Below are 25,153 nucleotides of genomic sequence, written 5' to 3'. Positions count from 1 at the left end.
GTAACATGTATAAAAAGAGTTGGTCAACTCTCTTTTCCTAAACTTCATTTTGGTTCCCTCTTTCCTCTATCAATATGGTATTATTCCAGTATTAGAAAAGGTTACTTAAAAATAAATGTTAAAAATATAATTCACTTATTCTCTTGACTATGTATAATTAATTTTCAGACAGTTCCAAAGGTCAGGAAACAACTGAATCAGACAGAATAAATATTTCTCTCTGGGGTAAAGGAAGCTTTACCAAAATCATATTACATATACCCCTAGAAGGCCAGCTCTATTCTGACATAAAGTGAAATGATTCCAGGTGATCTGTCCCTTTCAAACTATAAACAGATTTATTTTATTATTGTGAGTAGCAATCACGTTTCTCGTAATGTGTTATCACTCACATTCTCGTCTAAATCAAGAATTCTAGCCCCTCTCCCTCTTCTCCTTCAGTTTGAATTGTTTTATCTGTTTGATATTTTTTATTTGAGTTTTCTTTCTCTTCTTTGAAGAAAATCATCTTATTTTTGAAGTTGTTTTAAATTAGAGACAACACTGATTAACCACAAAGTGCCAATTTGTGGGTATCCACATCTTAATTCTTCCGCTAACTTGGCAAGATGGCCAGTATCACGCTCACTTTACAGATGATGAAGTTGAGGTCAAGGACACTAAGTAACTTGCCTAAGTACACAGCTAGGAAAGGACTCCACTAAAAGTGTTAGAACCAGAAATCGAACCTACTACTGTGTGTCCCCGAAAATAAGACCTAGCCGGACCATAGCTCTAATGCATCTATTGGAGCAAAAATTAATGTAAGACAGGGACTTATATTATATTATATTACATAAGACCCGGTCTTACATTATATTAAAATAAGACCAGGTATTATATTAATTTTTGCTCCAAAAGACGCATTAGAGCTGATGATCTGGCTAGGTCTTATTTTCGGGGAAACACAGTATTGTCCAACTCCAAAGCCCATACTCTTTCCATTCCACCATTCTTTCACAGAAACCTTTCTTATCTGTCTTAGCTAACAGCTAAGTGTCTAAGACTTGATTTTTTTTAAAGAGGCACTAAGGCTATCAAACTACACCTTAGCTGGTTGTTATAATATGCTTTTCCAATTTTTTAATGCTTTGTTTGATATTTTATCAACTTTCAAGGAGCTAGTGTTCTTTGGTAAATTAAAAATTTCTAAAAATGAAAAGTAACATTCGAATTAGCTACTCGTATCAGATACAACTCAAGATACAAGTACTTTATGTAGAATCCTTGATTGATAAACTTAGCTTTTTTCTTAAACAACCATAGTCACAGTGATAATAGAAAATAATAACATTATTTTCTACGATCATTCACTGAACACTTAATGAGTCTGACATTTCCAACTAAACTATTTATTGAGGAATCTTACTTAAGTGTGTGTGTGTGTGTGTGTGTGTGTATCAGTAGTGGAGGATAACAAGCAATTTTACAAACACTAAAACTAAAGTAAAGAGTTTATACAATGAAACTGGCTGCATTTCAGAGGGTTAATCATGATTAAAGACCTGTGAAAACCCTCTGGAATGATTCTCCAGCTTGCTAAGATTCTGAGGGGAGGGTTCTTACCGTGCTATCTGCATCTGAGTTATCACCAGGTTCTTTCTAACAGAGACTGGAGATTTTCAATTAAGACTTTGTGATTAAAGATAAAACCCTTTCCTGAAGCAAACGTCTGGAAATAGGTGGCAACCCAATTCTAAACATGCAGCGTTGCCATTAATTGTCTAGGTGCCTGTAGTGGGTGGGAGGGATTAGGAAGAAAGTATGTCAGAACAGAAATTAATCTGGGCGACTAGATTAAGTCACCTAGTGATTGCTAAGATTATCAATATACAAAGCTTCTGGCTGTATGTGTGGAGTGTCTGCCTGTCTAAGGAGGAATATTAAATTAAACCTATCCCCTCAACTAATTTGTGTATGTAGGTACAACCCAAACTGATTTAACAGATGGATTTAATACCACATTTCCTCCCAGTAATAATCAAACTAGTCAAAAGGGGACTGATTAAATCATTATAAAGTCTCCTAGTTAAGGGGACAAAAGCAAAGTTAGCATAAAGAGAACAAGAAATATCATCTCCTGTTTCTGTAAACTGAGAAGATGTGAAGACCGGGTGTCAAGTATCCCCGGTGAGTTTCCATCCACCTCCCCAACTTCCCTTCCAGCTCAATCTGAATAGTCAAGCAAGCTTATTTATTTTTAACTTGCCTCCACTTTACAAATCCACATCCCCAAGACAACCCTTCTGTAATCACTGCCTTGGCGGGGTAGGGGGTGGGAGGAGGTTGGGGTTTGAATAAGAATTGCAGTTAGTAGAAATTTCTATAAGCAAAGCATCTGACCTAGCCTTGTCTTGGTTGAGCAAGAGTTAAACTGAAGGTATTATTTGGCTGATAACACTAGCAGGGTTAAGAGAATAAGAAAGGAACTGATTTCTGCCTTCACTGCCATCCCAAATGGATCTCATCCTGACCCTTTTTGTGTCCCCCTTACTCTGGACAGAGTTCAGGACTGTTGGTGCTAGGTGTTTCCCACCCCTATGAGCGGGTCTTAGGCTAGACCTTATTCCTTAGAACCAATGTGTTAAGAGAACGATAATCTGCTCTCGGAGAATCCATCTTTCAAGCAGTTGCAATCTTATCACACCTGTGCCACTTAATTATTTAAAGTATAATCACCTCAGATATGTTGCCTAAAAATGTTTCCTCTTATTAAACACAAGGGAATTTTGAAGAAAAGAAGGGCATTTAGGTTATCAAGAGTTTATTTAAATTTTCTAATGACTGCTTTCTAAATGCTGATATTTAAAACATCACTAGGATATTCAAACCGTAAGAGACAGTCTATGAATTAACCAAAATCAAAACCATAACAAAAACCTATTCTCCCGCCCCTTTCCAAATTATCAAAGATCATCAATTTTATGCTCTTGCTTTTGCTAGGTATTATAAGTCGCAAAAGCATTCTCCAAAGGAAACATTGTTTAAATGTAAAACAAGTATTCTACCAAAAAAATGAAAGTAAGCATGTCAGTTAACAACTACACAGCAGACAATTCTTTCACAATATTAAAGTCATGAATGTTAAGGGTCTTTCCAAAATGGAAGAAAAAAAAGTTATAACTCTGCATTTTCAGAATTATAATATTTGGCAGATTCAAACACGAAAACAAATAAGACTTTTGATAGACTCTTAAATACATACTACTTACATGACACCTTGTAGAACTTTCTGGGGATCAGGGTCAAATAGCCTGTCAACATAGTGGCGACTGCTAGCTGTTACTTCCTAGAAAGTGGGGGGAAAAATTATGACATCTGAAGCCATGCAAATAACAAATTCACAGCATCACCCCAACATCAAATAGCTGTATCATCTAACTTAAGGTAGATGCATTCGAAATTCTATAAAATACTTAAATCATTCTGAGGAAAACTTGTGCCGTAAGATGACATAAATATTAAGATGGGGAAAGAAAGAAGACACCTGGTTCTCACTAAAAACATAACTAGACCATAGGACCTTTGTGGTGAGCCCTGCGAGCTTTGCCAGCAGAGGGACTGAGCCTGAGTGTTAGGACTAGCGAAGTTAATCAAGTGTGGAGGTCACCTACATATGAATAAGAGATGGGCACGTGGCTTCTGTTCAGCACCCACTAAAGGCAGAGAACGTCTGGCTGTCAGCAAGTGAAAAGGGTCAGGACTGTATGGACCGTCTACGAGAAACAGCTTATGTGCAAGAGGAAGACCCTCAGACTGGTGCAAAGTAGCTGCACTGCTAGGAGGCAGACTTATGTAAAAAAGAAAAACAAAAAGAAAGAATTGTCACACTTTCTGTGAGGGAAAAACAATTAATAATTCGAGTGATTTTTCAGGTCCAAAAAAGTTATCTAGTCTGAACTGGCTACGGCTGGGTAGAAGGGAAAGAATCAGAGCATAATGGGCAAGAGGAGACACTTACCTCCTTTTATTTGTAAACTGGAGCTTGCTCTATTATCTTATTTCTTGTAATACTTATTTTGGGGAAGTAATAGTGATTTTTTTTATATTTAATTTTCAATACTAACATTATTTAAAACAAAGAACATCAGTTTAAGAACCAGAGAAACAGCATTTTTGTCCCTTGCTCTTTCTTTCTGACGCCTTCTGGTACACACTCATGGACAGCTACCTATTAGCAATAAATTACTATAGAGAGGAGGAAACACTTTTGCAGTTTACCCAGAACCCCTGGTGAGGAAAGAGTTAATTGCCAAGAAACAGTGCCAGCTTAAGCTTCTGAGTCATGAAAAATAACTGAAGAAAAGCTACATAATTTCTAATTTCTGACAATACAGTTAATCCAAAATCTAAGCATATTTTCATAGCATGAGCTTGCTACCAAAACATCCTCACAGGCAACTCAAAGACCCACACTTAGTATTTCCTCCATGTATAAAGAACAAACAGTGGCAGCAAAAGCAAAACGAATGAAAATTCTTGTGCCCATGAGGGTACCATTTAAGTACATGCTAACAGGCTCTGGTTTCCTCAAAATAACAGAATCACAGAGTTAGGACTCTGATAATTATCTGTCCCAATCCCTTGCTTAACAAATGAGGGATGACCTTTACCCAGATTTCAGATTGTCAAATGTTAAGCAGGGATGTAAACTATACAAATACATCAAGAAATAATATATCAAGAGCAAAATCCAGGGTAAAACTGAGCACAGCATTCCTGTAATAGAAACAGACGAGTTTTGTCAGTCCATTTGAGCACATGTGCTTTCCTGGCTTTCGATCATGGCAAGTTCTTCTGAGCACCTGACCCTTAGCCTCCCTCCGATTTAGGGACTGATCTTTGATTTTACTGCTCCTCTCCACACACCCTCTGACAGCTTATACATCTCTTGTCTCTCAATGTGGTTTAAAAAAAGGTATTTGGTTTTAAAACCTGTATCTTAAACAACATAAATTTCACCCATTAGTAGCAACTTTCTTAACTGTTCTGTGTCTGGTTCATACAATTTAACAAGCACTGAGTACCTACCATACGTAAGGCACTAGGGAAGTCATTAAAGATTTAATGCCAGTCTCTGCCCTCAATAATGCATATTCTATTGTAATTGTGTTTACATATTTATATTCTCCACTTGAATACAAAACAGAAGTATACACATACATATAAAGGCAGCACTGAGAAGGGAGTTAATAAACCAGGAGAATCAGTGAAGGCTTCTTAGGAGTTGGTTTTGGAAAATGAGTAAGAATGCACAAGAATAGACAAGGAAAGAAAGAGAGAGTCAGTGCCCTAATCACAGCCACAGGGCATGTGCAGCCAGCACCCATCAGCGAGTATATCAGCAGCTGGCATTGAAAGAGGAGGGAAGGTAGAAGTGTAAAATACAAAAGGCTAACCAACAGGTGGCCCATAATAGTAGAGGTCAGATCGCCTTTTGGTTAAAGTTCTATGCTAGGTGCCAAAAAAGGTAGAAGAGAATGTTAAGCCTGAGCCTTGCATTGAAGGAGCTTACAATCTATAAGAAAGTCAGTCATACACACAAAAAAATAATCCTCTGACCTTCCTAAGTATTAGCAAGCTGAGGAGATATAGCCACTTATTCAATCTTATTTTACTTTGTGCTTTTTCCTAACATATTCATTTGTTTGAATGGGGCAATTCTTATTTCACTGCTTTCCTTTGTAGATCAGCTCACCTCTTTCTCAGCCCTCTTTTCTTTCAAAAAGCATCCTAGAAATGTAAGAACTTGAGAGAGAAGGCAGTTAGTACAAATATTAAATAGGTTGGTCGGGGAAAGCTTCTCTAAGAACATAACATTTGAACAAATACCTGAAGAAGGCGAAGGAGTAAGTCATGCAGCTATCTGGGAGCAAAGCTTTTTAGGCAAAGAGAATAGCCAATGCAAAGGCTCTGAAATGGGAAGTGTCTGCTGTGATCAAAGAACAGGTCTTTGTATAGCTGGAGCAGAATGAGCAAAGGAGAACGCAGTAGGAGACGCGTCAGAGAAGAGGGGCCAGATGGTAAAAAGCTGTGTGGTCCAATATGACAGCCTCTGGCCTCATATGGCTACTCGGCATTTGAAACGTGGCTAGGAAAGGGATTTAAAAATTTTTTAACTTTAATCAAAATTAAAATTTAAAAACCAACACTGGATTCAGTTATTAAAAAACTCCTAAGAGTGTTTAGAACTACTTGGGTGTGTAAATCTACTTTTTCTGCTGTAAATTTTATGAAACCTAAATACCAAACAAGTATTTCCAATCAAAATTCAGTATCCAAATTGTGTAAAAGACACACCAGATTTTGAAGATTTTATATAAAAAAGCAAAATAATTTCATTAATAATTCCTTACATAGATTACATGTTGAAATAATACTTTGATGTATCAGTTTAAATACGATATTAACATTGATTTCATCTTTTTTTACTTCTATATCATGGCTGCTGAAAAATTTAAAATTACATTGCCCAGAGCTGGTATAGAGCCTTGTTGGTCACTGTAAGGATTTTGATTTTTATGGTAAAGTTTGGAAAAACAGAAATATGATCTGACTTGTTTTAAAAGGATCACTCTAGTTGCAATTTTAGGAACAGGCAAATGTATGGAGAGGGGCTAGAGGCCAAAAGCAGGGATACTCCGTAGGGGCTATTTCTATAACCAGAAATGCTGTTATTTCAGAAGGATGACGGTAGCCTGGACGAGGGCAAGGGTTTTGGAGGCAGTAAGATTCTCTCAGATTCCAAATAAAAGTCGAAGTTGAAATGACTGTCAAATTGGATATGCAGTCAGACTAGATGCGGGCTGTAAAAGAAGAGAGGAGCCAAGGGTAACACTTAAGGTTTTTGCTGAGCATCTAGAAAGACTGAGTTGCCAGTTAATGAGATGAGGAAGACCGTGGGCGATGCAGGTTTGAGTGAGAAGATCAAAAGTTCAGTTTGAGAACATGTTAAGATCGAGAATTTGGAGACATTCAAGTGAGAATGTCAAGTTGGCAATTGGATATGTAAGTCTAGAGCTTAGGAGAGAGCTGCGGGACAGAGAAACAGGCAGCTGTTTAAAACAAGGCCTGAAGACCGAACTCGAACAAGCGTTCCATGCGGTGGAAAGAAACTCAAGAAGCCAAATCAGAGAATGTTTCAAGGAGGGAATAATCACACATGCCAAATCCTACTACTGTGTAGCATAATATGATGGCCAAGACCTGACCAGTGACTTTAGGAATACGGAGGTCATCGTTGGTGATCGTGATGCTAGCAGTACAGGCAGAGTGGTGGGGCCAAAGCCTGCTTGGAGAGGGTTTAAGAGAGAATGGGAAAAGAGGAATTAGAAAAGGTAAATATAGCCAGCTCTTTCAAGGACTTTCATTGTAAAGGGGAGTGAGGGAATAGAATACCGTAGTACCGTATTTCCCTGAAAATAAGACCTAACTGGAAAATACGCCCTAGCATGATTTTTCAGGATAACATCCCCTGAACAGAAGCCCTAATGCGTCTTTTGGAGCAAAACTTAATATAAAACCTGGTCTCATTTTTGGGGAAACACAGTAGCTAGAGGGAGAAGTGGAGTCAGGAGAGTTTTTTTTTTTAAAGACTGAATAAATTAGAGCATGCTTATTCATTGATGGAAACTTTTTTAATAGAGGAGAAAAATGGATGCTGCACTGGGGCAGGGGGAGAACTTCCGAAACAATGTTCACGAATAATTGAGGGGGAATGGGATTTACGACCAAGTAGAGCATGGAAAGTACAATAACCACAGGGAATTAATTTAGGTGGATATGACAGTGAGAGCTTTTTAGACATTTTAATTATTTCTATCTTTTGAGAGTAAAAATGGCAGCAGTGGAGGTGGGGGGTGGTAAAGGTTGGCAGTTTGAAGAATGAGGAGAAGGAATAAGACAACTGAACGGGCCAGGAAAATGTACCAGAACTGCCAGGCAGCACTAACCCTCCTGAGGTTGGTAATTATGAATCTAAAGTGAGACCAAGTAAGCATGGCTTTCCTCCAGGTACATTAAAGTGTACAGAAGTGGGCATGAAAAAGAGAGTCAGATCTAAACAGGGTTGGCATTTCACCAGACAAAGCTAGAGGAAGAGGGTCAGCTCAGTTGAGGAGGTAAGCAAGGTTGTGATGAGGATGGGCCTATTGAAGGCCAATGAAAGTTGCAGAATTAATATACGTACTATAGGGAACAGAGGGCTTGAAAGATTGTTGGCACTGGGGTCAAAGAAGGCATGGTTTGAGAGGACAGGAGATGGTAGCTAGGATGTTTGCAATTGCAATTATGGAGGGATTTTAGTTATCAGTAAGGTCAAAATCTAGGAAATAACTACGAAGAAGTGCCTCATGGCAGGACAGAGAATATGATCATTGGGGAAGTCTAGAAAGTTTTAGAAAGATTATCTATGTACATCACAAAATGTCCATAAGTGAACACCGAAACAGTGCTAGAAAAGTGACCATGAACTAGGAGCTAAAAACTTAAAGAAATAAGGGGGAATAATCCAGGGGTTCCATAGATGAATACAACCAGGTAGGCTGATGAGATTCAGAGGTGGGGTGTTGTAAAAAGGCCGGGGGCGGGGGCAGTCTGAAAAGCACAAGGAGGAACAAGGCTCTGTCTCCACCTGTAGATCAAGTGATATGAGGGAAACGGGAAGGAAAAGAGCTACCAGCTGAGAAGACTGCAGGAGAAAGACTTCAGCAGGCAAAAAGGTCAGTTGAGTATAAAACACATGAAGGTACCGTTGAGAGAAGAGACTGTGGATAAAAGAAACTCGTGAAAGCAGCAGGAGAATGGCAATGGATCTGGGTACAAAAGTCAACGGGCAGAGTCATGTGAGCATGAGGAATGACCCAGAGCCCTGGACTTCTTGTGGTGGTTACTGTAAACAGAGACGGAGGGATTGATCCTGATGACCTCCTCAAGAGGAAGAATGGGAGCGAGGCCATGATATGGGGAGACATGGGCGTGGAGAGAATTCGGGGGTCTTCTTCATTAGTGCCAACAACAGTGTGGATGCTGGGGAGGGGCAGTGTGATCCGGCCACTTATTATTTATTCCAGAAATACGAGAAGCACGGAGGTTTCTTCTTCCCTTCTCCCCACAGCAAGGCAAGGAGGGTTTCTGATGTTCTGACCTTTCAAGATGTGGTTTTACCTTCACTTCAAAACACCAGTGCCCTTTTAAATTACTTTGTGTAGCTTCCAGTCGCTGGACGCCGGTGGGTACATGGTGATTCCTCCACTTTCCCAACCAACAGAGTATGTCAAGCAGCCACGCTAAAGCTCAGTGTACAGTCTGCGCCCATGAAAAAGAGCAAAACTAGCTGGGGTCACACTATGACCTCCATCCGCCTTTTGGAACAAGGTTTCAAACAAATGACCTAGCAAGTCTTCAAAATCTGGCTCGGAACTCATTTTACACATTCAAAGCTGCAGTACAGCCACTGCAAATGTATGTATTAAAAACCTGTGACACACTGTTCCCCAGTAAAGTCCTGTTCCCCTTCCCCTAATAAAATCTTTAAAAAAACAAAACTAAAAAAACCCTGTGACATTTTATGCTTACTAGTACCCCCCAAATTATACTATGTGAAAATGTACATGGATCCCTTCAGCAGAAAGTCTGTAGACACCAAATTTGTGAATTAGAGTTAATTCTAAGAACTGAATTGAATCTCCTGTGAGTACAAATAGGTACTGATGAAAGAAAAGGAAAGAAAAGAAAAAGAAAGAAGAGAGAAAGAAAAGCTTAAGCACATAATTTCTTGCAGGAAAACAAAAACAGAAACAGGTTATGAGTTGCATTCCATTGTGAAGTATTATACAGAAGCAATGCCCCTTTTATTAGGGTGACCATCTGTGACAGGCAGCCTCTGGAATGGTCCCCAATGATCCCATCTCCTGGCATTCAAGCCCACTGTAATGTCTCCCCTCGAGTAAAGACTAGAAGTAGTGGCTTGATTCTAGCAAATATGGAGAATGCAGCAGAGGTGATGGGAAGTCATTTCAGTTCCCTCTTCCTCTCTCCCTCTCTCTTTGTCCCCTCCCCTGAATGTGTGTGCACACACACAGTGAAAAGCCAGCTTCCACGCTGTGAGTTGCCCTATGAAGAAGCCCACATGACACGGAACTGAGGCTCCTGGCCAAGAGCCAACAAAGAAATGAGGCCCTCAGTCCAACAGCCCACATGTGACTAAGTCCTGCCAATAACCATGTGACTGAACTTGGAAACGGATTCTACCTCAATTGAGCCTTCAGGTGAGACGTGGCTCCTGCTGACACCTGACTACAACCTCACAGGGGACGTTGGGACAGAGGTACCAGCTAAGCCACACCTGAATTCCTGACCTACAGAAACCAGGAGATAATAAACATTTTAAGCAGCTAAGTAACTGAGGAGAAATACATGTGTTCAACAGAAGTTTTGGGATGAAATGATGAGTTTATTAGACAATGAACAATGACACTTTAAATATTAAGAAAATATTGAACTATTTTTTTATTTCGTGAAAGTCTTGCTCTATGTATATGTCATTAATATATAACGTTCTTTACTTCTAATACTCTCAGGTATTGTGTGGTAGGAAGAACAAATAATTTGGCATTTCTTAAGACTGGGATTTGAGTCCTAGTTCTACCACTTACAAGCTTGTGACTTAGGGCAAAAATAAAACTCTGAGACTGTTTCTTCAATTATAAAATGGTGACGTTACCACAGAGCTCACTCAGAGTGTGGGTCAAATGAGATGACAGGAGGAAAACCCCTTGTAAACTGTAGAAGTACCATACAAATACTGATTTCAGAGAATTTCTATTTTTGTACAAAAAAGAAAATTGCTTTAAGTGCACTGATGCCCCTCTTGGTTATTCACATTCATCTTCATGATTAAGGCCTAATTATTCAGACAAAAATACCTTTTCTCACCTAATAACAGCTTTTTCTCAGAGCAAGCTAAGTACTTAGCAAGAAATAAATATGCATATGAGTGCTGAACTTAAAAATCTAAACTTTTCATTACTTGAGATTTTTTTAAAAATCACTAAAAACGTATAAAGTAATAATTTGTGCAGTTTTTATCACTAACTTTAAATGTTACACCGTGGACACAGAAAAAGTATAAGATCACAATTAAGAATACCAATGTATACAGTTCAAGGAGTAATTGTTTATTTTATAGTGGTCTCTCTCCCATACAACCGACCCAGAAAGAAAAGGTAGACAGATAACAAATATTTTTACAATACATGACACTTGTTTAGTATGTTTAGTTTACAAGGCAATTTCATATCTATTTTCTCAATTAATTAATATGCTCTTGAGAAATTAAAATATAATTCTCAAGGGGAAATTATGACCCCTAAAACAATGAATATTTAAACTAATGATTGGTAACCAAAATGTAACATGTTAATTATTCCGCAAACTACTAGAACTTCAAAAGAAAATTGTGCATAATGTTCATTCAGTGCTGTCAGAGAACATCTTGGTTTGGGGGAGACATGAAACAAACACAAGTAAAAAAAATGGATATTTGAACTCATAAAGATTCAGTTTAAAACCTATTTCAGGCTGAAATTCAACATGTGAATATCTTTAATTTACCAGGTAGTATGCTAGGTGCTGGTAATAGATAAGATAGATTCCTTTACCCTCAAGGCGTTCACAGCACAGGAAGGAAGATATGTAAGCAAGTTACAAGGGTAACTTGTAACACATGATAAGTATAACCAGAAAAGTGGACACAAGATTAATAATGGAAGGTGGTGGCTAAGCAGTGAGGAAAGACTAATATTAATTTGCCAATGGGAGGGGGATAAAAAGACAAATACTCTAGGTGGAAAGTATAACACATGCAAAAGAGAATTCTGAAGCAATGCAGTATGTTTGAAAAATGCAGTTTAGTATTATGATACAGTGTGCACTTGGAAATACAAAACAAAGCTGAAGCTGTACTCTTATTCAGCCAGTCAATAAATATTCAAACAGCTATGGTGGCTCTGTTCTAGGCAATGAACAAGGACACTCCTGCCCCCAAAAAGCCCACCTTTGCAGAGCTTACATTTCAGCAAGGGAAGAAAGACAAAAAGCAATAAACATAATAAATAATATAGACTAAGAGGCTATACATGCTATGGGGAAAATGTCTAACAGCACATTTTATTTCCACATCCTTATACCAGACACTGTCAAAAGCTAGGGGAAAGAAGTGCAGCAGAGAAAGAGACACACATACCATTCAGAAAGTCCCCTGCTCACAGCAGTCCTAACCGGGCACTGCGCTACTCCGTAAGGTATGTTCTATAAATTCATGGAAGTGGCTTTGCTGTCAAAATGCCATCAGGTCGTGCTGATATCTAGTGGGCAAGGACTAAGGGTGCCAGATGCTCTGCGAGGCATGGGACAACTGGCCCATATCCCAAAACACTTTCCACTAGGCAGTCATATAGGCAAGAAACCCATTTTTAATTATCTGAGACTAGAATCTAGCTCTATTTTACATATAAACACAAAATATGTTTTGTACCTTTATAATACAATTTTCCAAGAATACAACTCCCATATAAATAAAGAAAAGGTATACTTTGACCTGCTAGGACCTTTACTTTTTGACTTCCTTTCAGAAAGTCACATTAAAAAAAACCCAAAAAACACTTAAGTAACCATTACAACATAACTAAGTCAGTCACAGTGTAACAGTCACATCCATAGCCAAACTTGCACATGTATCACTACTTTATTACCTCTTTTTAGAATCTTCATGTCTGAGTATTTACTTCTTTAAATGATATATATTAGTTTCCTGCTCTCTCTTAATACAGTTGCGGCGTTACACCAACTCTTTAAACGTTACATGTGAGGACAGTTATCTTACCTATGGATTCCACTTCAGGATAGCCAGGCAGGTCCTACAAAAGGTGTTACGTCTGGCAGAGTTGAGAACCACTAACTAAAACAGCCAATGTTCCAGTCAACAGGGAGCCACAGAAACTATTCCCCATCCCCCAAACAATTTGAAACCAAAATTGGATTTTCTGATGTCTCCCAAACTCTCAGTCCAAAAAAACGCTTCCTTTTGTCACTTTGATAATTTTCTGAAATGCCAGACAAATGGCTTAGATCAGACACAAATTCAAGTTATTCATTATAAAGCCCAGGAACATTTCATGTGTTTGTATTTACTTCTCAAGAGATTAGGGCTGCCACAGTCCAGAATATCAGCTGTCAATACTTTAATATCAGCATTTTATTTAACTGTGCCTTAATTTCAAATTATATGTCTTCCCCTTTGTTTATGGTGAGATAAACTCACAAAATCCTAAATACTGATGCCTCACTGTTGGAAGAGTTCTGGTGAAACGCAGTATTTCTCTGCCAGAGCATTTATTTCACATTTATTTTAAACAAAAGTAACTCCTACATAATTCTTTCCTAATTTTGAGGGAAAATATCTGGAACAATACAAAAAGGATAACATCATCGACAAAGACTAACTTGTTCCTTGTGGACAGCTATCATGACCTTCCAATGTATTCCAAAATTCCCACTCGCCTCCCAAAGGAAGAAAAATCAGAAGAAAATGCACAAGTATTATTTAAAACCCAAGATTTTGGTGGGCTTTTTTGTTTTGCTTTCTTTTACCTTTTGTATTCTGGTAAACGTCTGGCCAAATTATGACTCATTTTTGCAACTATTTTTACCCCCCCCCTTTTTTTTAAATCATGAATTCAGTCTTTGGTGTTTCTAGAGGTTCACGGCATCCTCCTGCCCCAAATTAATCAAAGCCCTGCTTTTCTGCAGCCTCTAGCAAGTTTGAAAAGTTTATAAAAACACACTGCACAGTTTAGCTGGGTCCCATCAGTATAGAATGCAAAGTACTTATGACAACCAATATTCCCAGAATATAATCTGCTTTAATTTCCCAAACACAATTATGAAAACACTTAAATATATAATTTTAAAATTAATCTTCTTGGATAAGAGGCAATCCTGACCTCTCAATAAATAATTAAGACTGAAAATCAGGCTTTACATGATAACATATTTTAAAATAAATAGTAAATAAATCAGTGCTCACAAAATAAGATTCTGGTAAGGTTGTGCACACAATTTTTTAAAATTTAGGTGTCTGGAAATCTGACTCTGACACTTTATATAATAGCATATGACAGTGGGGAAGTCAGCCTCTCTGGATCTGTTTTCCCCAATTAAAAAAAATGCCAAGAATGAACTAGAGATTATCTGCAGGTTTCTTCCAGGCAAAGATTCCATAATTTTACACTGACACAAAGGGGGATCTTTCTTTCATAATAGAAAAACCAGACACCATTAAATTTAAAGGTGTATAAAGAATAGCCTTTTCTTTTTCTGTAATGAGGTTTTTTAAGTAATGAAATATTAATATAGGCCTTGTGTAATATCAACAATTGCTACAAACATGCTTTTGTGGTCACAAGAACTGAACGCAATTTAGCATTCATGCTTCTTTCTAATCACGGATTGCAACGTTTATCCTTTTAAAGTATGGTACAAATCACAAAGAGCTCTATGGACCTAGATGACCTTTAAGGTTCCCTCTCACTATGAAATTCTATTCGTTTACTCTTCAGTGTAGATGGAAATGTCTGAAAACTGAGGGCCAAGAAGAGATGCCTCCAGATAGAATAAATGAACTAAGTAAGAATCTATGGTGAAAAACAGTATAATCTGGAAGTCCAAGAGAGCCAGAACCATCTTACAGCAGTGACAAGAGTTGTGAGAAGTCTTACAAAGATGGAGATACTCCCTGCGTTGGCTGAGGTTCATTTAAATGCCTCCCAAGATGATAATATAGCCCAAGAAATCTAACAGAATGCATTCAAATGCCGACTTTTCAATCCTGACATAACAGAGTGAGGCTATTCAGATATGGGTATGGTGTTGTCTTGGACCGTAAGTTTAAATTATTATTCATGATTTCAATCACGTAATGACTTAGAGATCCTGAGTACCACCTTTCATGGTATACCTCAGTAGTATTGTCCAGACAGACTAGCTGCCTCCTGATGAAAAACAGCCTTATTTGCATCAGAGTCTTAGAGGCAGTAAACGCCCTTGCCTTGGAGCTATCCATGGTGCTTGACTTAGACTCAGCCCACCACTTCCAGCAATTGGTGTATTAGCTTTCCCGTTAGAGTACCACTCAGGATCTGCCTGATCCATCATCCACATTGTGGCCTGTGACAATCACGTCAATATTATGAGCCACTTGTGTCTCCATCTACTCCACTGTGCCTGTGCCCAGACCCACAATGCCTTACTTTGTCCTATCTTGCATCTCCAGCTAACCTAGCTCTGCCTCCCAGGCCTGCTACACAGAGCCCAATACATCTTATGGAAGATCACTAACATACTCTGGGCAAAGATTGTTGTTCTTCATAGCCAAGTCCTCCTCATGATACCTTACGTAAGTTTTAAAGCTGTACTGTTACAATTTTTACTATTCCAAAATGATTTTAAGTGACTTTAAAATTTTCCTGTATGTGTTTTTGTGATTGACTTTGGGATGAGTAGAGAATAGGAATTACTAACTCAAGATGATGTGTGAATTTCAGGGAATCCATGAACTCCTTGAAATTATGTGATTCTTTAGGTAAATGCATGTTTTTCTGGGAAATGGGATGTTGAGACTGCTATCTTTGAAAGGTTAAGAACCAGGGCGGCTGGATGGCTCAGTTGGTTAGAGCAGGAGCTCTCAACAACAAGGTCGCCAGTCCAATTCCGGCATGGGATGATGGGCTGCACCCCCTGCAACTAAGATTGAAAACGGCGACTGGACCTGGAGCTGAGCTGCGCCCTCCACAATTAGATGAAGGGTAACGACTTGGAGCTGATGGGCCCTGGAGAAACACTGTTCCCCAATATTCCCCAATAAAATAAAAAAAAATTAAAAAAAGGTTAAGAACCACTGATAAATATGCCAATGACTCCCAAATAACATCGCCCCACTTATAAGCACTAGACCTTGTATCTGTGGTGTCATAAATATGTCGGGTCTTTGTCCCAGTTCTTGGCACACAGCTCATAAAACCCTTGGAATTCCCTCAGTGATGAGAGTGTTTTTGGTCATTCATAAGGAGCCCCTTTGTGAGCACAGCAGGTTAATGCTAATGAATGAAGAGGCTGGACAGCCTCAGGATGGGACTCATCACCAGAAAAGACCAAGTGATTAGAGGGCTGGAACTTTCTGTCCTACCTACCAACCCCTGGGAAGGAGAAGAGTGGGGGAGGCTGGAGATTAAAGGTCTATAAAAAAACCTCTTTAATAAAATTTGATGAGCTTCCAAGTGGGTAAATGCACCCATGTGCCAGGAGGGTGGCACACCCCCATTTCACAGGGACAGAAGTTCCTGTACTTGTGACCCTCCCAGATCTTGTCACATGTACCTCTTCATCTGGCTGTTCATCTGTATCCTTGTAATATCCTTTATAATAAATTGGTAAGTAAATGTTTTCCTGAGCTTTCTGAAGGGTTCCAACAAATGATGGAACCCGAGGAGGGAGCCATGGTTGGTCAGAGGTACAGACTTGCAACTGGGGTCTGAAGCAGAGACAATATTGCAGGACTGAGTCCTTACCCTGTGGGATCTGACATTACCTCCAAGTAGACAGTGTCCAAATTGAGTTAAATCGCAGGCTATCCAGCTAGTATCCACAGAGAACTGGAGAACTGCTTGGTATGGAAAACAATCCAGAATATCCAAGTGCCTACTGAACGCCTCTAAGTGGATGTCCAGGAAACACTTCAAACTCCGCATGTCCAAAATAAAACTCGTTTTTCCTCCTTACTCCCCTAAGATATTCTTCTCCTAATCCTCACCATCTCAGTAGATGATACCATCTAGTTGTAAAGGTAAAAATCTCATGAATCATACTTGATCATGATCATGACTCTTTCCTGTTCCTTATTCCCCTTATCCAATCAGTCACTACTTAAAACTTTTCGAAAGCCTAATAAATTCTTAAAACACTCCTAAAGCAAAAGACTCATGTGTTCTGTAATCATTTTCCAGGCGGTAAAGATCTCTATATATTAACAGATCCTACAGACTGGAAATTCTTCCCACTGGACCAAAACTTATCATTTGTAATAGAAAGTATGAAGTCTCATAATTCCCCTTCCCTCAAGAACTGTATTATGAATGTGCCAGAAAATAAAGGTCATTCTTTATTCTTTTGATTTTATGGAATGAGATCAAAACAGTTTTCCTTTATCAAAGAGACAAGCGGAGGCTGTTTCTGCAAAACAGCTCTTATTTGGAATACCTTTCATTCCTATCTAAATGGTCCCAAGGATCATAGTAACACTGCTCAGTGAAGGCAGCTGTTCTCCAATTTCCAAAAAGTAACAGGAAATTTTCCTTTGTTAATAATTCCATATCTTTACCCAGAAACCAACATGACAGATGGCACTGCAAAATAATTGCCAAATCAGAAATAAAAAAGATACAAGTCAAAAATCACTGAAATTCCTGGCCCCCGGCACTGTTTTAAAATTCTCAATGAGAAGGAGAGGAGATAGGAAGGCTAGATCTCTCCAACAGAAATCGAAAGACCCTACACAAAGGCATTTCTAATTCTTGGTAAAGCTTAGATGTCTTGAGCACTCACTGTCTGAACTCAGGTGGCAATCTTTCCTTAGAGAGACAGCAAGAAGTCCTGAAATGTACAACGAGCATCTCCTGCTCTTCACACATTGCCAGTGCAGATTAGGAAGTTCATACTGATTAATTTATTTTAGGATCCCCTCCAGACATACCCTCTGCTTATTGGTGCCTTGTAAAGTGAACTAATGGCAAACAATCAAGAGATGCTGAATTCATGCTTATAGGATAGTTGGGCTTAACTTCTACCTATTGTCAGTTGTCTATGTAAGACAACAATCAATTTGCAGCTTGAGGCCAACAAAATAGACTAGTTCTGTATCTTGACTGTGGTGGTGGTTATACAAATATACATGTGATAAAATGATACGTACCTATACACATACTTATACCAATATTAATTCCCTGGCTTCGATATTGTACTATAGTTATATAAAATGTAACCAGTGGAGGACACTGGGTGAAGTATACACAGGAATCTCTCTGCAACTTCCTGTGACTCTGTAATTATTTCAAAATAAAAAGTTTTTAAAAATGCAATTGATGTAAAAATCATCCAACAGTTTGGGAAACATGAGAGAATTTATAAATTTATTGAAAGGGTGATGTAACACTAAGTGCACACCAAAGGAGGATAATGGGTGATCACGGTGCAGCCTGGAAAGAGCTGGAGTTTGTCCAACTCCCCAAAATATAGTCCAATCAAACATTTATTGAGTACATAGTACATGAGGACAGTGATACAAATAGTAGCGGGATTAAGAAAAATAAGTTAATTTACTCTCTAAGTAGATAGAATAACTATTAAAGGCCTAAGAGCCTCTGAAAAAGCAGTTCCCTTTGCTTTTAGAAAAATAGAATGCTCTTCTATTTTTCTAGTTAATTCTTAATCATCCTTAACTGTCAGTTCATTGTCACATCTTCAGGGAAACCCTCCCTAACCTCACTGCCCTCCACCGTAGATCATATTCCCCTATTACATGCTTATAACAGCACCCTATATTTTTCATTCATAACACTAACTGCCATTCATAAACAAAGAACTGTGTGACCATTTGATAACTACTTCTCCTATTAGGCTAAAATCTCCAAAAGGGCATAGACAGGTCTGTGTAGCTCGCCACTGTATTCCCAAACCCAATGCCATGCAAATGACAGAAGCTCAAAGCATATCACGTGAATAAATCTATACAAAGCTATAATTCTTATGTACAAACAAGCAGGCTGACAATAAGAGTTACTGGGGTTTGGATGAACCCTAGATCACTTCAACTTGAGAAAGCCAGTTTACCAGGGATAGAAGGTCCATAGAGAGGATAAAGAATCTTACATCCGAAGCTGAGAATGAAATGTCAGCCCTTCACCAATAAAAACCCATTAAAAAACTGAAAAAGGGCATGGCATGTCCAGTGTGTTCTACAGAAAAGTTAATGTGGAGAATGAACTTGAACTGAGAGGGTAAGACCCTCGAGGCAGTAAAATATACTTGCAAGGACCCTGTGGTAATGCAGGCACAAAATGATAATGTTCTGAATGAGAGGGTGACCATGGGAACAGACAGATGTGAGCAACACCAAGAGTAACGAGCTAACAGAATTTAAGGACTGATTAGATACAGGGGCATGAAAAAGGGAAAGAGCCAGAGATAATTCAAGGGCTTTACAATACGTTATAAGTTAAAGATACTGTGTTTCCCCGAAAATAAGACCTAGCCAGATAATCAGCTCTAATGCGTCTTTTGGAGCAAAAATTAATATAAGACCCAGACTTATAGCCGGTCTTATAATAAAATAAAACCGGGTCTTATATTAATTTTTGCTCCAAAAGACGCATTTGAGCTGATTGTCCGGCTAGGTCTTATTTTCAGGGAAACACGGTAGTACCATTAACAGAAATGGGAAGTCATGACTAAGTCTTCTTAGGAGATGCAATGTGCTTTGTTGAAAGTGATGGATAACATCCATACAACTGAAGACGTGAGATTAGATGGACAAAAGTCAAGGCTGGCAATGTACATGTGTGAGTTGATCACAGTTATGATCACAAGAGTGAATGAAACCACTCAGAAGGAAGAACCTATAACAGGCCTTGAATAAAAACCCTTCAAAAACTGTTTGATTTGCCCCTCACACGAATTACGTTGAGCAAGCGAGTCATTCAGACTGTGACGCTCCCTGAAGGGCATATCTGATCTCATCCTTGCATTCCCTAAAGTATATGTTACAGGGTGTTGTACATAACTGGTGCACAATAAGTAGCCTATTAAAGGAATCAATTATTTTAAAGATAATTTGATTAATATTTCCTGTTCCACTTGCACGTTTAGTTTCAAAAAGTGACACCCTGGGCAGTACTTTGAAATGAACAGGATTCACTTTAAATTAGTATAATCAGTGAGTTTTAAATCATTTATCCAAAGCTCTGATTTCTTAAGGCTCTAGGACTGAAGAATGAACAGATCAGACTTTTGGACTGTAAAAACTTAAAAAATAATAACAATAATAATGAAGCCCCCAATGAGACGAGGGCTAAAGCAAATCCCCACTAGAAGTAGGGAATACTCTTCAAGAAATTTTTTAATAAAATTAAACAAGAAATATTATTTACTGAAGGCATGAAACAATCAAAATTTTCAATTGTATGCACATACAAGTTAACAATATACAAAAATTAAAGAAGCTTCAGGTGAAATAAAAGACAAAGGAAGTAAAAGGGAACTGAGAACAGTCAAGACACGTACTTTCTTTAAAAATGAGGGGAAAGTCGTTGGCCTGCTCTCCCACAGAACATTCCTGGCTATTGTAGTCAGAGGTGGAGTAATCGGCTAATCTGATTCAATACTTAGGTGAACAGTATTTCCCTAGTTGCAGTTTAAAAATAAGAAAAAGGACTGCTAAAGTGGATTAGGAGACAAATTTATTGACAGCTCCCTCCCCAATTAAATTATCAAGGTTGCAGTACACCAAAATGCTCTAACCCTGAATGATAAACAAATATCCTAGGTGCTTCCAGATATCTGAGTGTGTTTGTGGGAGAAGTTAGGGAAGAGAAAAGAAACCAGCTGGAGTCACAGACCCTAAGAATCTGACTAGTCGTCTGTAATCCAACTACCACCTCATTATCAGACTGACTCTTCCAGAAGTCTAAAAGATGGTCAACTAGTGTTTGCCTGCTTGTTTCCAGCAATAGCAAATGGACCGTTGGTAAACGGACCATTCAGAGTTGGATGGATCTAATTTGTTCCAAAACCCTTCCAAGTTATCGCCCAGTAACTTTCACCTCTCCTACTGGTTCTCTCAAGAGTAACATAGTGAAAGTCCTGTTTTGTTTTTATTTTTTACGCTAGAGAAAAAAAACAACAACAGCAAAAACTAGGTATTACTTCCTGGCATGTCAATACGTTCTCTTCTTTCAATAGTAGGAAAATTTGATCTGGTTTTTCAACGTCTGACTCCCCATTAAAAAAAAAAAAAGAAAAAAGAAAGAAAGAAATGCTAGGCGAAGGTTCCTTTAGATTCAGAACTGCGACCTCCAAAGTAAAGAAAAGGGATTTAAATAACTACATACACTAGGAGACGTTGCAACTGATATGAAATCCCCGTTGCCAAGAAGCTAGCTGCTTTAGCCCGTGCCCGGGTGCTGAGACGCGACAGAAGCCAAACAGACCTGGCCTGGCATCTCGGAGGCTGTGGAGCCTGCACCTCTTCTTGCCAAAGCCTCGGCGGGCAGAGTGGGCGCTAGTTCTCAGGCCAGCGGCAAGCCCGGCGCCTTACAGGACAGAGCCCTGCGCCCCAGAGAAGCGGCACCACTAAGAGAAAGGCTCAGGGAAGCGCCTGGCAAAGCCAGAGCCGCGTCGCCAAGCCAGCTGCCCGTACGCCCAACCACCCCACCCGCTGGAGGCCGTCCTGAGAACCGGCACGGGTGGGAGCTCCGGGAGTTGGAGACGTCTCGGGCTCGGCCGGGGTTCCGTCTATCACTCCCGCCCACCCTCTCTCACACCCCGGCCCAAAGCTGAGCCGGAGGCGACCCTAAGGGGTGGTGCCCAGGAGACACGCTGCGTTTTGGGTGAATGCTGCGAGCGGGACCCGAGCTCCCAGGTGGGCGGCTGCAGCGGGTCACTCACCGAGAGGACGCTCATGCGGATTGGGGTCTCCAACAGGCACGCCATCTTGAGCCTTCCCACCCGGCTACAGCCGGCGCCGGCGCGGGGGCCAGCACTTTCGACAGCGAACTCTTGGGCCAATGACAGACACCTCTGCAGAAAGTCGGGCAGGTAGATGAGAACGGAGCACGGTCTACACACCGCTGAAGTACGGCCAGGGCCCGCAGAAGGGAAAGCAAATGGAAACCGCGCCAGAAGCCTCCTTACGAATCGTCCTCTCGGAAACAGCAGCTACTCTCAGCCTGGGTTAGAGGTGGGAGCGGGCAGCAGTTTCCGCATGCGCAAGGCAGATCTGCCGGCCCCACCTGCCGCTCGCGGTGGGCGGAGCCTCAGGGGCGGGGCCTCGCTCTGGCGCTACAACCTTCGCAGATTGATTCGTAGCAGTTACGAGTTCGCGTATTCGTACTCCGCAAAACTGGTCTGTGGTGCCACGTACATAATTTGAAATTCACTTTCACATTCATTATCTCTTTCTTTGCACCAAACTCCTAGCGTCATATGTCTATTTTACAGTTGGAGAAACCGTGATCTCAGTACACGGTCGTCTGCCACCAATAAGAGCGTTTCACGATCCAACACTGACGTTTGACCTGCTTTAGCGTTGTCTGCCCTATCTATTTATTCTGGTGGTGTGTTAAGAATAGATACTCTAGAGGCAGAACGCCGGGTTTAATCCTTTCTACTTCATTTATGAGCTGCATTACCTCCAGCAAGTTACTTAACCTTTAAGTTCGTTTCCTGTTTTGAGGATGGAGAATATAAAGCTCTTACACGTAGAAAGCGTTATTACGTTAGCATTTCTCTAGCCTCTGAGTCAAGTAGAAAAAAGAAATAGGGCAAATGTTGGAGTAATTCACACCAAAACGCTCCGATAACTGAAGCCAAATAAAAACATGCTTCTAATAATAGTATTTTTGATTGATTAAGTCACCTCTCCACTCCGTGTGTGTGTGAGTGTGCGTGTGCGTGTGTGTGTGTGTGTGCGTGTGCGTGTGTGTGTGTGTGTGTGTATACAAAACTGCTCTGGACTTGGCTGGACAGGTTTCACCTCCGTGCTGCTTGCAACCAGTAAGGTTTTCACAGGATGGTTGCAATGAGCCTGTTACATTATTTGTCTTCCTTCCATTTCTATAGCCACTCCGTAATTCAGGCAGTTATTATCTCTCCCCTGGACTAGAGCAATAGCCTTCCAACTGATCTTGTAGCCTCTAGCCTCTCCTTCACTTTACTCCTTATTACTTTCCTGTCTTCCCCTGTACATGGTTTCTAAATTTATTATAACCTTAATTATCCTTGCTTATGGGTCTGTGTGTCCCTAACAAACTGTTGAGTTTCTGGAAAGCAGGAATTTCTTTTTAGATTCTCCTTCTTCTACAGCACTGTTTCCCAAACTTCATTAATCTGCATATCATCTACACAATCTTTGCCAATCTGCATCCAGGTATTATTGCTCAGTGTTTTTCTTTAAAGCCAATTTCAACTCATTAAATAAGCCTCATCCTAAACCATAGTACTCTGTAACGTCAAGTTTATTGTGTTGTTTATTTTTATTTTAGTACACATTAACATAATAACCACAAAAAAGTTAAAATGTCCATCCATGTATCACCTAAAATCATGTCATGTACTGCATACCACAACAGAGCAGAGCATAACACACAAAGGTATCAATTGAGTTTTCAGTTGACATTTGTATGTTATGGAGTTCTTCTAGCTGTATTTGATCCACTTCATCCATTAGCTCAAGCAATGTATACCTCTGAGGTATAGGTTAGGTGACTTCTCCCCCATGTCTTCATGCATCTCTCTATTCTTGCCACTTTAACATAGCATCTCCAACAATATATTGTAATATTTTTGGTAATCATTCATTTGTTTGTTTCCCAATTATACACTTTGGGGCAGGAACTAGGAATTTTACCTTCTAGATCTTTTATCTCACTACCTAGCATAGAATAGTCACTTAGTAAATGTTTGTTGAATGAAGTTTGGCTTAGTTTGGGCACCCCCAAAGGCAGATCCTGGGACAATGATTTCGGTGCTGATAGTTTGAGAAGTGTTTCCAGGGAACAGAACTGATGGGTAAAGAAGAATGAGAAAAGAAAGAAAAAAAGTCAATATCAAGGTCCATTGTTGAAGTCACTGCTTATTCCTTGAGGACCTCTGAGAAACATACAGAATGCTCCCCTGGATATCCCTCTCGAGGTTGGAGCATTTATTCACTACTCTTAATCCTGTACTGGTTGAGGGTTTTCCCAGGGCTGTTAACTCCTTACCCTCCTGGATTGTACTTGTGCACAGAATAGAGAGGACTTCCTTAACCTGCTGTAGAAAAGCAGAATCTGTATGCTTGCTTTTGTGGTGGGATACAGGCAGCATGAATCTGAGCTTACAAAAGAATGATCATTACAGCTGTGGGTGAAATCAGAATGAGGAGGGGCTAGGGAATGTGACTCAAGGCATCCCACATCTCTGCTACCCAGGCTTTCCTGTTTTATTTCCAGAAGACTGATATGACTATTTTACAAGAAGGAAGCATTGATTAGCAAATTCCTAACCTTGAGAATCGAATCAAAATTTGCTGCTATATAACCTTAGGTATACTCTTCAAACCTAAATAATTAATAGCAAATGAGGGAGAGTAATAAATTTTGATTCAGCCTCCACATACTAAAAACAACAAAACAGTTAACTTTTGCCCTGTGGGGTGGAACGGGAAATATCCACACTGATTCCCCTGCAAATAAGAATGAAATTTCTCCCCATCCTTCCTTGACTCTTATCTGAAAGCAATATTAATTTTTGAAAAAATAATGAAAACAAAGTGTGAGTTTAATTTTTTTTAAAAAAAGTAGAAATGCAGAACATTAAGTAGCCAGAAAGAAATCTGAAAAGTATTTATAAATATCTAAGTGGATAAAGAAACAACACTATATTTTTGAAAGTAGAAACATACCTATGCAAAAGGAGCAAAACTTAAAAGTGTAGAAAAGTAGATGTAAACCAAAAACTGAATGGCCTCAAAGGAATTTAGAAGAACCTTTAAAAAGATTTGAAGACAAAGGAGCTTCTTCATATAAATAAAAAAAGAAAATGGACTAAGATATCTATAGAAGCGATATAGTTCAGTTCAACAGACACGAACTGTGGGTTTACCTGTGCACACATTGTATGAGGGATTCAAAGTGGAATCGAGATGTGGTTTCTGCCTTCAAGCAGACAGGAATAAAAGTGAGACCCTGAGTGGTCCAATAATTAGCTTACGGTTGCTCAGGGGGTAAGAGACTAAAACCGTTTGAGT

At 39.5% G+C, this 25,153-nt stretch overlaps 1 protein-coding gene across 2 annotated transcripts in view; it reads right to left on the bottom strand.

Moving 5' to 3' along the window:
• Window positions 1-22,096, bottom strand: part of ARMC8 (armadillo repeat containing 8) — an 89,495-nt gene extending 67,399 nt beyond the window's left edge. Inside the window, exons 1-2 of one of the 2 annotated variants that reach the window (XM_019747775.2) lie at window positions 21,814-22,096; window positions 3,252-3,328 (exon numbers count right to left, since the gene is read on the bottom strand). In XM_019747775.2, the coding sequence (XP_019603334.1) occupies window positions 3,252-3,328; window positions 21,814-21,858 (122 nt within the window). In that variant the 5' untranslated portion in view covers window positions 21,859-22,096. The remainder of the gene's footprint in view (window positions 1-3,251; window positions 3,329-21,813) is intronic. The other variant, XM_019747786.2, reaches the window with a different exon arrangement.
• Between the last annotated feature and the right edge of the window lie 3,057 nt (window positions 22,097-25,153).

Source organism: Rhinolophus sinicus, linkage group LG10 (assembly GCF_036562045.2).
Source record: "Rhinolophus sinicus isolate RSC01 linkage group LG10, ASM3656204v1, whole genome shotgun sequence".
Lineage (NCBI taxonomy): Eukaryota > Metazoa > Chordata > Mammalia > Chiroptera > Rhinolophidae > Rhinolophus > Rhinolophus sinicus.
The sequence above is the reverse complement of the archived record's forward strand: the minus strand, read 5'-3'. Positions and strand labels throughout refer to the sequence as shown.